General features: G+C 35.1%; 1 protein-coding gene across 1 annotated transcript in view; it reads left to right on the plus strand.

Annotated features, from left to right (window-relative positions):
- The window catches only part of BBS9 (Bardet-Biedl syndrome 9), a 286,159-nt gene that overhangs the window by 40,816 nt on the left and 230,891 nt on the right, over positions 1-14,452 (plus strand). Inside the window, exon 10 of the mRNA XM_059481140.1 lies at positions 12,833-13,014. Within this exon, the coding sequence (XP_059337123.1) occupies positions 12,833-13,014 (182 nt within the window). The remainder of the gene's footprint in view (positions 1-12,832; positions 13,015-14,452) is intronic.

Raw genomic sequence — 14,452 nt, forward strand, 5'->3', positions numbered from 1 at the left:
TCAATTAATTTGAACTGCTTAGGTCTCTCTCTCAGCACAAATTTATCTTCCCATGGATAAGCCTGCTTGAGCAGTTATATTTTTGTGTGTCCTGGGTTGTTATCCTTCAAGTTGTGGCTGTGCAAACACATTCTCACTTAAGCTGAAACTCTTGAAGAAAATGGTTTAAAAGAAGAAGATGGTTCTGCCTAAGTTGATTAAAAACCCCCAAACATCCCCCCACCAAATCCACCAACAGCCCCTCCCAAACCTTTCTAGTGTGATTTGAAGAGAAACTGTCCATATGCTGCAGCTAAAACGGCTGAAATCTAGGAAAGCTGCACGAAGGAATGATAAGAATTCTTACTCTGCTCAGAATTTCAGTGTTGTAATAGCAGTTGTAAGCAGCAGTATTTGCTTGGTATTCATCATAATTATTATCTTCATAGAATTGACTTTAAAGTCCATTCCCTTTTTTCCTGCACTTGAGTTTCCATTTTTCTGTTTCATGAGAGACCTCTTCTCTAAGACCTACTTTGTACCTCTGCGTCTCCTTTGCAAAGGAAATCTCATAAGCAGTATCTCCTACGCTTACAGATTATAAATGTTACAATTTTGTCACTGATTGATGCTTCTTGAGATGTGTTAAGATTTCTCTTTCTCTGTCTCTTTCTCTTCTCACTTTTTTTCCCAAGTCGTATTTGTTTTCTGTATCTGAATTATTCTGTCTCCATGTACTTGACCATAAAAGGTCCTTGGAGTAGATTATAATACCTAGACAATTATTTTTCTATTTATTTGACACTTGGCAGAGCTGTTTCACAGAGTGCATCTTTTAATGGCTGATTGATTGCACTGAGTATTAATTACTCTGTCCTTGTTGGCCTGAAACTAGAACATTATGTTAAGGTGCATTTGGTCTGAGGCAAAATAGCTCATGTTGCCAGGCTCTGGGATATTTCTGTCACAAACATCTGAAATGCCGGTGTGAGTTGAATTTAAAAACATAGATATAGAATTATAGATACACTTATTTAGAGTTCGGATGTAGTCTTGGGAAGGGGGTTCCTGTTTTAATTACTACCAAGTTACGAACCTGTGTTTTGCCATAGGAAAGCATGAACCTTTATATTTGGGACTATTTTTTTCTTTTTTCCCTTCTGAATATTTTTAAAGTTCACTACTCTCCACTTTATTTCTTGGTTTTGTTTGTATACAGTCTTCAAGTTATATCTGATAAACCAGTGAATGCCAAAAGGTAGCTTGACTTTTTTCTTTTAAAATGGAATGGATTGCAAACTTGCTCAAATACCTCTTTTCTTCAAATCAGTGTTTCACGATGTGTCTAATTTTGGTTATTTGTGCTTTTGACTGTCCACCAAGAAATTAAGTCTGGTGGTATACATATGGCAAAAAAATGTTGATTTCATGTGGAATTTATCAGCAGGCACAGTTCAAACAGGAAGCCAACCTCAGAGTTTAGGGGGTGTGTTGTGGGAAAGATATTTCTTCCTTCTCTATTCTGCTGGGGACTCTTAGTACTTTAGTACTTTAGTTTATCACCAAACGTAATGGTTGATTGAAGGATATTTTCCCCTTCAGCCACATTAGAATTTGGTTAGTAATACCCAAAAGAAAAAATTTAGAGCCGCTGTAGTGAGGCAGAGATTTGTGAGTTTGTGTTTGGGATAAGTTCACCTGTTCTGAATATGGCAAATTGTGATTTAATTTCCCACATTTATGACCCATTATTTCAAAACCTGTGGGTTTTATATAGAGTCAGTTGTGCACACTGTTGTCCTGTGCAGGGCCAAGAGCTGGACTCAGTGATCCTCATGGGTCCCTTCCAACTCAGCATGTTCTGTGATTCTCTAGTACTTGTCTGTAGGTAGTTGGATGCTTTGCATATGTAGTGCCTCTTGTTTTTAGGAGCTACATCTGGGAATTAGAATACAGTAACCAATTTTATTTTGTGATCATTTTTATCTACCTCTATATCTGTGAGCGAGACTGTTCTTCATGGAAGAAGGATTCTTGAAAAGAATAAACCCCATAACGATGTGTGTGCCATGTAAAATGTGAGATGAGGTTGCTTTTATTACCTGGGGTTGACAGGTATGGACAAGTTGATGAAAGTAGCTAGAATATTTGCTTTCACTTTCGTTTATTTGACAGATAAATATCATTTACTTGGTAGTGGAACAGCGTGTTTCCTGAAGTGGAAATACAAAGAAGTCTGGAAAGGTTTTTTTATGCCAAAGTAATTTATTACCTCCAAAGAATTAGAATTTCTGAGTTTCTTAAAATATTAGATTTCCAGCACTCAACCTTTTAGCTTGAGTTAAGCTAGTAAATAGATTTTCATTATTTGAGATGGGGAAAAAATAGATTTTCTTTTTTAAACAAATGTAACTGTTGAAAAGTCAGGAAATAGAGTAGACTTTATATGGTCAAGATGACAAGCGGGGTTACTTAGCAAGCTTTATCCACACTTCAACTCTTTATGAACTTCAAGTCTGCCATGGTTTATCTGGAGCAGTGATCACCTAAATATATCATAGGGTCTCACAGAATCACCACTGATTCTGTTTTGCACAGTTTGCCATCAAGACGTCATTTCTGTCTGCAAATTGCCAGTACTGCTTCTCCAAGTGTGATCACTGTAGTCTTGACTGTTGGGGTCATGTCTGAACTCCTAACATTGGTACATGAACCATGAGCCCATTATGACTGTGTCAGATAGTAATATAATTATCAGCCATCTCTTAAAACTAGCTACCCATAGGCTATTGTTAATTTTTTGACATATGCTGTTTTGTAATTGTTTTTTCTGAATTAGAGGATAAAATTTACAAGTTTAATGTTGCATTGTGTAGACTGAGATGCAGGAGATACTGCAGCTTACTGAATCACTGAAAAATTACTGATTTAAATTGCTATAGTAGTGTCCAATTTTCTTACTACTTATAAGACAAAATAAAGTGAATCATTACATCTAGAATTTGTAATGTTGTTCTTGTATGAGGCTCTCCCCTTGCATAAATAATAAAGAAGCAGAGACTTTGACTAATGAAGGGACTGAAATTTAATTTTCTATGTAATCATGTTAATAAGTGTTTGAATATTGAACTGTCCCACGTGGTGCTGATAGCCATGACTACTGGACTTTCTCTCAGGATATCCCCACTTGTGTTACAAAGGTGCATTGCAAAAGAGTATTTTACAATATTTTAACATACAAGTTAGTTTTAAAGACAGTGACTTCTAATTTACTAAAGCAATAGTTTCTTGATGTGTACTGAGTTATCATTTTACTCCAACTCTACTAAAAATCATTCACTAAAATGAAGAGTGCCTGCAGAAAAATTCCAAGTGCTTTAACTCTGGGTTTGAAAGAATATGTGAGGAAGGCTTGGGTGGGTTTCATGACCTGGTACCTTGCTGTGTGTTACAATATTCTGTTCCTATCCAGTCTCTTCCCATCAGTCTGCAGCTTGACTGCAAGGCTGAGGATTTTTGGTGACTGAGAGAGAGATTGTCCTTACACCACTTCCAACACATTTGAAGCATAGGCCAATGGATGTGTGATGCTGCACTTCAGGGTTGCCCATCAGTTTGCATTTTGAAGGGCAGCACTCTGCTAAAAGAGATATTGTGTTTATTGCATTTAAAACTAAACCTATCTTTCCCACAACACCAAACAATAAAGAGTTTTACAGTTAATGCAGTGAACGGAGAGAATAATCTTTTTTCCTTTTTGAAAAATATTTAATACAATGCTCTCTTGGGATTTTCTGATTTATTAGTATTTCATAGTATTAGAATGGTTGGTAAGAAATGTGTGGTTTGTATACTTACTAGTCTAATGAGGTTTAAAGTCCCTGTAGGGTGTTGTTCACTGGCTTCATAGAACAAGACTTGTGTGTATGAGTAATAACTTGAGCCTGACATAGTTAACTTGCTTGCAACTTCATGGCACTTTATCTGAATAGAATGATATAAAAAGTCTCTAATTCAGCAACCTGTCTCCTTAAAGAAGAGAACATAAACAAGGGTTTAAATTCTTTGTTTTGACTCAGAATTAATTTCCAGATTTGAACTCATATGTAGCCCAACAGAATGATGAGTTTAATTTAAATAAGTTAGGTGAATCAAAAATTGGAGTTCACAATTCTGGTGTATAGTCATTGGTTGAAAATGTGCTTTTATGAAATTTTAGCTTCCAATATTTTAAAAAAATTATTAAAATCTGCAATCAGTTTGTTAGTGAGAGAGTATTGGCCTAGTCCAAATATGAACTTGAAATTAAAACTTTTCTCTGGCACAGAACTGTAGTATGTTGGGTGGTTGGCTGAATGTACTTAATATAGCTGGGCTCTCCAAACAGTAGAAAGGCAACAGGAATTACAGGAATTTAATTTAACTGGAAAAAACATGGAGAAATATTGTAGTTGAATTAAGTCTATAAGGTGTGAAAGTGCAACCACATATATGGTAATACTGGGTGGACTCAAAATAAAACTCCCCTCATTGAATTTTTTTGTTATCCAGGTGCTTGAAAATACTTTGTTCTTCATTCCAGCCCATCTGTTATTCCCTGTTATAACTGACATCACCACAGCTACCACAACTGTTAAAGGATCACTGTATAAAAATGGCAAAACTTACATATAAACCCAGCAAAACTTAGCACTTATTACACAGTTTTATGGAAAGAAAACTGCAGGAATCAAACTTTATAGTTTGTTGAAAGATTTTCCCTTTCTGTGTAGTAGTACTGTAATAGAGGCAATGCCAGTTATGACGTACAGTATGAACTGTTCCGTTTTATACATGGATATATATAAATTTTTATTTGAGTGTTCTGTAAGAATGTTGCCTGATCTGAGAAATTAAATGCAGAGATTTCTAGAATCTTTCTACTTTAACATAATTGCATTTTAAAGAAATATTTCTTAAGGGAAAAAATAAGATTACATCTGTTTTTCTCATCACTGATCTGCCACTGGATTTTTGAGAGATGGCAATAGAAAATACAACCCTTTTCAAAGGTCTTTTGAAGAGATAAATTTAATATGTGTATCCTAGCTGCAAAATATGAATATGATTGTATTTCTTTTGCTTTAGTAGGATTCTTATTCTGAAAGTGACACAGATGTGCCACATACTATGGCACATCTGTCCAGCATACTGTGGCACTAGGTCCAGCATATACTGTGATTTTCTAGCAAGCCAGCTTCAAATGGTGTTTACTCTAGGATGCTAAGCACATGCCCATATTGCCAGTTCTCCTAATTTTATTGCATGTCACTTATTTGCTTTTTCAAAAAGACCTACTTTTTACACTCATATGATTTTGTAAGGGTTTCAACTTTATAATAACACTAAAAATATTGCTACCTTCATGGTTATAGAGAAAACCTTAAAAGTGGAAATTCTCTAGAACAAGAAGGCAAGTAACTCCCCTCTGCTATTTTAAATAAGATCCTTGTGTTTAAACAAATATAATGGGGTTATTTTTGGTTAGCCCACTATTTGTGTGTGCCAGTTGTCATGACAGAGTGGACTATAACTTTTATCAGGTTCTGAACTCTCAGTCTTGGAGCTGGTTATTGAGCAGTGGGTTGGAATTTATGGATATTTCTGACACTCTACCCATGAAAGTGCTGGATGTCTTGTTTGAAAAACAGTTTTATGAAAAGTTTCAGTCTGTTGATTTTGAACATCTTGATTATTGTGCTGGTAACCTGAAAGACTTTTTTTGTACAAGGAGGAGCACATGGGACATTTATGTCAAGCTGTGGAACTGAGAGGCAGCAAGCAGTGCGAAGTGCTAGAGATGCTTTGAAAAAACTGTTTTGCTCTTTACCAGACAGGGTGAGGATACAATTATAAATATTGTTAAAACTAGTAAGAGAAAGTGTACACACTTTTTCATTACTGAAATGCTGGTGAATTTTGAAACTTGCAGGCAACTGTGAAAAGAAAGAGATGTAAACTAGTTTGAGTGTTTTAAAAGTTATGTCATTCTTCAAGCTTTCAGAATAAATCTGTTTTAAAGACACATTATGGTTATTGTTGTTCATCTCTTTATAATCTGTGCATGGTCTAATTTTCCTTGTGTACCTCCCAGTATTCTTATAGGAAGCCAACGATTAGGAATCCCTTTTATCTAAAATTATAAACTTAACTAGAGTGTAGATTTTATCAGTGAATCTCCTTGACTCTCTTTTATTTTGGAAGCAGAAATAGCAGGGCCTCTCCAGCTTGACTGTAGCAATATGAACTCTAACCACTACCTGGAAGTAGGAGAAGAGAAGGCTTAGAGGAAGGATAAATGTTGAGGCTCTCCATATCATAAATTCACAATGGCATAGCTGCTAGTAGAGCCTTTGAAAGCTGTTGCATGCCTGTCTGCCTGTGAGGGAGCTTGGGCTTGAAACAGATTGTAGGTTTCACATGAAGAAAGTGCAAATGCAGAAATACACTCTAAGAGAGAATGAAGCATGGAGATGTTTTAACTGTGTCACAGCTGGTCTTAATTTTTTGTCTTGTTGCTTATGCTGGTACTGTCACAGAGATGCACGATGCAATTTCTCTTGTTTCTTGTTATTTAGAGCTCCGACATATAGGCTGCACTCTTACTGAAGTGATCCAGTTTGCTTGTCAATCCTCACGTTCATTTTCAATTCTGCTAATGCCACTAAGTGTCTTAGATATGGAACTGTGATACTGAGAAATGCAATGTGTATATATGAATTTTTCCTTGAATACATTATACTTCATGGCTGTTTATATTTTTTTGTTTAAAGTAAAAATATATATTTCTGTGACATCAGGAGGCCTGTGTCATCACTCTGAATATTATGTTTTTATTCTATTTGGTGAGAAATACTAATTTTACTTTAAAACTGCATTTTGGATGGGTATCTGCTGTAATTTTTAAGTAAAACTTTTGTTACTTCTGAAATAGTTTTGATTTTATATTTAAAACAACAAGAAATAAAGTTGTTTCAGATAAAATTCTGCATTTTGTATGCAGCTTGTAGCATGAGCTTGAATTTCATGCCTAGTCTGCCTGTATTAGTTCATGTGTGGTGTGTGTGTTCCCTGCGTGGATGGACCAGAAGGTTGTCTCGTGCAGGGTTGTGTGTCCCAGGGCATTTACTGTTAAATATTGTTCTGGTAAGAATGCCTTATGCCTAGGAAATAAGTGTTAAGCTGTTATAGTGACCCTGGTGAAAAACCCTGTACCTGCTTCGCACAACGTGGCGTGGTGGCGCTCAGGGCTCACCTGCATGAAAACTCTGCTGCCCCGCAGGTGGCAGCAGCGCTCTGGCAGAAAGGACCCCCGACCCAAACTCCTGGGAGTAGTGCTTGCTTTTAACTTGGCAGTAAAAGTAAAAGCAGTCAATTTTCTTTTCTTCTTCTTCTTTTTTTTTTTTTTTTTTTTCCTTTTATTCTTTTTTTTTTGTTTTGTTTGATGGAAAATACTCCTTTTTATTTGGTTGCTGGACAGCATTTTAGGCAGAGTCTTTTTCAAAGAGAAAACTACACAAGGAGAGCTACAAGAGCAAAAGCCTGGTGAAAGTTTGTCTTGGTGCTGGCTGCTTTGTTGTTTTGCTGTGTAGTGGCACCACGTAAAGCTGCTTGTGGAGATGTCCTCACTCGCATGTAGGGAGCAAAAGTACCCATATATGACCTGAAAGGTGACGAATTCTTCAGCCATTTAAAATGGTCACATTCAGGTTTTACTCAGTTCTGGCCCTCTGCATTTCAGTGTTTATAAGGGGATAAATGTTAACATGTTGTTCTAGTCATTACTTATATTTTTTAACTGCTTTTCCATTGCTTTTCAAGATGAAATAATTTTTCATTTCCCTCTTCTTCTTGCATGCATTTTATAATTTTTTAAACCAGATTACTATCTGGTATTCTGTTAAGTTCAGCCATCCTAAGGTAACAAACAAATGGGAAAGTTGAAGGATGCTTTTCTGTAAAGCAGCTCCTTTATACTATTTAATATAATTACATATTGTTAAATAATTATATTTGAGCACCATGTTTACATTATTTGTTTGTGTGCCCTCTGCAGAGTGTGCAAAGCATGCTAAATATATAATATAAATAGCTTAAAAAAATTTTAATTCTTGATAGTAATTAGATTGTCTGTTTTCATGTGTAATAGCAGCATGGGGAAGGCTTACACATATGAGTATTACTTCTAATGTAAGTTAACCAAGATCTTTTAACTGAGGAAAGCATTTCAAAGAAGCCTGAGAGTGCTCTAGAGATGTGCAGGACAGTTAGGTATCTAGTAACTTGCATTGAGTCACACTGGATGTACTTTGAATATTCAGCTGTGGGGATACTTGAGATTTTTGAGTTTTTAATATGAGTTAGATAGGCTTTTTACTTTTATTCCCATTAGTTCATGTTAGAAAATTCTTATAGTTAGTTACTCCTAGTCTGATCTTCCTTCAGTGTTTTATCAGATACTTCATGTAGTTGTACCTTAAAATGATACTGAAATGGTAGTGAACTTAGAATAATTTAGGTTTTCAAAAGTACTAAACTAAAAAGTGCTATTGAGGTATGCTCTTGCCTGTAATTACCTCAAAGGGTGATAAAATGAGGAGAGAAATGGATTCAAAATGCTTGAGCACAATTCCAGGAATTAGTTTCCTAGTTTAGTAGTTTTTAAATAATACATTGTCAATGAGGAGCAGAAAGTAGTATTGCAGAGAATCTTGTTTTTTAAAATGGTTGGTTTGAGTAATAGCAATTAAGAGCGCTTCTAAAATTGAAGTAGAAATTTTATGAGCTATTATAAATAATTAAAGCTGCAAATGGTGTCAATAACCAGACCTTGTCCTAAGAGTTGTCCAAAGCTTAGCATGTGTCATTCAAGTAAAACAGAACTACTGATTCAACAAAACAATTGTTTGAGTGATCAGTTTAGTATTATATAACTGGAAACATGCAAAGCATTTTAATTTCTTCAAGAACTATATTATGAGCAATTTGTTTAGTAAGAGAAGACCTACAAAAAGCATATGCCATTATTATTACCCAGAATCCAATAAAAGATAGTTTTTCAAATTATTACCATATGTGTGTAGGAGCTGCTTTGTACTGTAAAGTTATTTTAGATATCAGAATAATTTGTTTTATACTTTGAGTTCCTCACTGTTAAAATGTCCCCTTAGATTTACTATTACTCTGACTATTGTGTTATACATAGTAAAAAAAGAATAGCTTACAATAAAAGAAATTTAACAAGTACTAGAAATTCCAGATTGTATGCAAAATGTGCCAAATGAAGTAATGGTATTTGCAAGGATATTGTGTGAGAGCAGTAGCTGTGGGGAAAGTTCTATAAAGCTGTTAAATATGCTTCCCCTCCCCCTGCTGTCCTTAACCACTGTTAAAAAAATATTGAGAAAATAATGCAATTTTGACTGCCTGACAAACATTCCAACAGAGAAATGAATGTATTATAAAAAAAAAATTAGAACTGCTTACCCATATTTTTCTTATTGTTTCTGTTGATGTGCAAATTCATAGACCACTTTTAACAAGGAAAGATTACTGAGAAAGGCTTTTTTATACTTAGGTATGTTTCATGTTGAACAATCTTCTTGGGACCCAGCAGAACACTAACTGAAGCAAAGGAAAATTGTAATTTGTAATGCTGCTTTCTTAAACTAATGCTTTTGTCTCTGAGATAGTGTAGACTTGAAGGGTGTTGTGACTATCAGAAAAGCTGGTTGAAGTGAGTTCATTTTAAGGTGTAGCTTCTGAATGTGCATTCTGTAATGTTGACTCAGAAGTTAAGCCAAGCATAATTTACATAGGTAAATCACCTCATTAATTTAAATGAATCTCATTTGATAGACTGATTAGCTGCAGATAACTGCCAGCTTAATTGTGTATAGGAAGGGTGGTATTTACAAACCACTTTGGAATGTATTATACCTTAGTAGTATATCATCAAAGATTTATTGCTGACTTTGTAGCGATATTTCTTCATGCCCTTTTGATTTACATTCAGATTCCTCATGGATCTTTCCTTATTAGATTAACAGATGTATATTTTAGGGAAAAAAATTGGGAAAAAAACCAGGTGCATAAATTTCAGAAAAAGATCGTCCAAAGCCATTGCTTGACAATTCTAGAAACTGTCTTGTTTTCAGAAGTTTTCTTTATCCAGTTGTAGAAAAAGCTCCTGGTGCTGTTTCTCTTGTTTCGTCCTCCACCCCTTTAAAAAGTCAGTATTTGCTATAATTTGATAGCAAAGGGTGGGGCAGTACATTTGGTAGCATGCACTGCCTCAACAATGCCCCAGTTTTAAAGACTTTGCTGCACCCCTGACCAATATGGCAAAGCTCCTTGCAAACATTTGGCAGATGCTGACAAAACCCTGTACGCTGGGTGTTATTTGCATGCTTGCTAAGATGGTGGTGTGGTGCAAGTGTTCATAATAACCTGTCTCCTAGCATTTCTCATATTAGGGAACTCAGGTTTGTCCCAAAGTATTTGTTTTGTGTGCCATCCAGAATTCTGTAAACATGGTTTTGTGTTGTACAAAGCTTTTTGGACATAAGAAAATTAGGATGGGCAGTTCTGCATGTAATTAAAACAACAGACCAAATCCTAAGCAAAAAAACCAACAACAAATCAACAACAAATATTAAAGAAGAGAGAGAAACCAGGACTCATGCTTAGTTCCAGTTCCTGCTGATGGTTTACAGTTTGTCAGGAAGTCCCTTTAGGATACAAGCCCCAAGCTCACAGGTTACAAAAAGGTCATGGCATTCACAGGATGGCTGCTACCATAGGTACTGGATATGTAAGTTGAAAATTATTGTTAAGTCTTCCACTTATTTTTCTTCAAGTATTTGTTGTGTGAGTCTTGGCATCTCCAGCCTTATGGTGCTCACAAAGACAGATTCCTGTTACCTTTTTGGTAGGGTGTGCTGAAAATTTGCATGTTAAAAGTTTCAGTGGTAGATGGAAGCTTTTCTGTAGCAGTAAGCAGTAGTCCCAAAAAAGAAGACTGTTTCTGTTTAAGATGAGTTTATATGGTAGATAAGGTGAACATTGTGTTTAAGCCCTTTTATCTGTGTTCTATTCCAAAAGGCAGTTCAGATTTGCATGTTCCAGCCTCAGTGAAGGGCTCACTGGAGGTACCTGTTGTCCAAAAACCCCTCACAAGCATTTCCATACATTCATAATTCAACAAAGAGATTTATTTCTTTCACTGAGTAACAATTGCTTTCTGCAGAAAGAGAAAGCTTAAACTTACGTACAAAAATTACTTTTTTGTACAGTGCCTAGTAGGGTCTTCATTCCTGTGTGCAGTTATAACTATACAGAGTTCAGATGTTCTCAGTTACAGCATAGTTTTTACAGATTATTTGATTGCAGCTGTAGAACCACCATTGGGATTGTGGCCTTAGTGTGCAACAGAAAGACATTTTTGAACAGTACAAGTGGACCATCAGTGGTTAAAATTAATTTGTGACATCTGTTGGCTTTTGTAATTACTATTACCATGGAAAATTTTGGATTGAGGTTTTCTATATGTGTGTTCTGGAGCCATGCTACAAGACCGTGTAGGAAACCAGAGAGGATTCTATTTCTTTTACATAGCTATCTGCCTTTTCATTGTACTAGAGGAGGCCTTTAGAGGTGTCTGTGTAAGTGAAAAGAATTTTTTTAATTCTATATGAATTATAGAATATGTAAGCTTGAATGCTTACATAAATTCAGTATTTTACAAGGGTTTGATTCACGCGATAGTGAATTAGGCCTTCTTGTCCAAAAAACTTTTATATCTAAGAATTAAATTTGATCTTTCTTTGCTTTTTATGGCAGTCATGTTTGATGCAAAGGCAGTATCTGCTATAAGGTATTCTAAGGATGGAGTAAGAGCAAATTACTGGCATGAATGTGTAATGTCATGATTTTGAAAGTGAGTACGGGCTTTTAATTTAAATAAAAGTAGGCATTTAAAAAAATAAAGTGAAAGTATATGCTTCTAGCATTTGCTGTTAACTTCTATGCTGGTTTTTACTGTTCAGTTTCTCTTCTGTTAGGAGTAAGCTTCAAATTAAGCAAAATGCTGGCAGCAGTCCCTATTGTCTCATAGTTTGTTAAATACTTTCCTGAACCTTGCATTTCCGTTGTAAAGATCAGATAAGCAAAATGAGTGAGATTTTTGTAGGAGCAATGAGGTACTTTTCCCTTGAGAGAAAAGAGACTATAGTGTAGCTAATAAAACACTCACTGGTATTGATTCAGAGGAGTGCAAGGGGAATGCTCTGGATCTGTGTGGTTTCCTTTTAGATGGATACTGCAGGGAAGAGCCAGCCCGGGTTTGAAGCCAGCACAGTAGCTGCAATAGCAGCCAAAGAATTGGTTAGGGGAGCTATTAATACCATCAAAGCCCTAAAGCTGTCTTCTTTGTGAGCATCTTCCATCTGTTCATGATTTCTTCTAACCCCTCTTTTCCCTTCCTTTTTCCCTCCCCCAGATTCCTTTTCCTGCATAGTAATCTAAATATTGCAACTTCAAAAGACTTAGATGAATAAATAAGTTACAACTGTCCAGTGTATTCAGCTTGTTTGTTCTGATCCTTTCCATCACCTCTCCTGATTGTACGGATTCACAGGTTCTGAGGGCCCTTTTGTCATCTAAAACAAATCCATTTGTAGGTATGATTGCATTGAGTGAGAGTAATATTAATGAAGATATCTTAATTAAGGAATAAATATTATTATTAATGTTACTGCTTCTGTGATTCTTCCCAATTTCTTAGTAAGCTTCATTATTTTTTTTTCTTGTGCAGAGACTTGAAGGGTGTTATAGTCACTCTGAGTGATGATGGACATCTTCAATGTTCATACCTTGGAACTGATCCTTCAATCTTCCAGGCTCCTAAGGTTGATTCTAGGGAAATAAACTATGAAGAAATGAATGCTGAAATGAAAGAGCTTCAGAAAATCATCAGGGAGGCCACAAAAACACAAGGTATACTTCTTTCTTGTTCTATATTTTTACACACCTTTATTCATCTGACTTTTCTTTTAGCATTTTAAAATATTTTAGTTTCAGTCTTTGCCCATTGTTACATTTCTGTAGAAAATGTAGTATTTAAGAATAAAAAAAATAAATCCTAGACAGTAAAGCCCTCGGATAAAGGATTTTTTCTTTTTATTTTCATGATGGTGTAGGAAGGTTAAAGTTATTTACATCAGGTTGCAGATAATTCTCACTAGTACAACAGTTCAGAATAAAAATTGATCGTGCAGGGACTACCCAAAAGCAAGAAAACTTGAAGAATTTCAACAATCTGATGTAGTTAGGTTTCAGAGAGAATAAAGATATCGCCAGATTCAGTTTATTAATACAAATGACTTTTTAAGTTATGAAATTAACAAAAAATGACTTTTTTAAAAGCAACTTTTCTGTTAGTTTAACTATTGAAAAGCATACTTGTAGAACAGAATGACATATCTGATGATAATAAATTCTGGAATTTATATGCATTGCTAATAACTGGCATTGATTTTATTCAAGTAAGGGCACATAATTTCTACAGAGATCCCTCAAAGTTTAAGTTTTCATAACTGTGTTTTTGAACAGCCTGGTTTTTGCAGGGAATTGGAAGCATGTGATTTTATAGGAAGCTATGGATAAATCTTCAACAAATAGAAAGAACAAATTAATTTTTTTTCCTTCATGATAGAGAGCACGTTCTTAAAATGAATTCAAGAAATAGTTATGGTTTTCTAGGTGAAAAAAAACCCCAAAAATCTTGCAGCTGAAATTCCTGGAAAATAAAAATTATTTATCTGCAAGCATGAGTTTGATTCTGTAGCACAAAGATTTCTTTGTTTTGTAATTACATGTAACTTCATCCATTATCATGGTAGACTTATATCAGGATTTTAATTTTCTGAATCCAGTAATGTGTTATTTAAGCATACAGATGTGAATAAATTCCACTGATTTTTACCACAGTCCATCCTTATGGGTATTTGACAATTTTGTCACTCTTAACCAAAGGAAGGAAAAGCATGGCGGAAAGAACAAATCAACAAATTCGAAGTGAATCAACTTCAGCTTGTTTATTTCAACATGTTGTCTGGAAATTCTAAGGAGAGAGAAAGGAACTGTAGCTGTGTAGCTGTCCTTTTAAAATTTTGTAATAACTGTCAGGAATGATAAATTTACTATGAATATTTTTGATTTTTTCACCATTCTCTTTGCTTAAATTCCTTTTCTTCCTCAATTTGTCTAATCTGATTAAAGTGGTGTTTTCAGATGGGTTTTTATGGATGCTCTTTTTTTGTGGAGAGATGTCCTAATGATGTTGTGTTTGACTTTCTTTAACTGGATGTAAAACTGGGTATATGAGAACATTCTTGTATAACAAAACATTTTACTTGTGAAGAATACTTGTCAA

This window comes from Ammospiza nelsoni, chromosome 1, assembly GCF_027579445.1.
Source record: "Ammospiza nelsoni isolate bAmmNel1 chromosome 1, bAmmNel1.pri, whole genome shotgun sequence".
Classification (NCBI taxonomy): domain Eukaryota; kingdom Metazoa; phylum Chordata; class Aves; order Passeriformes; family Passerellidae; genus Ammospiza; species Ammospiza nelsoni.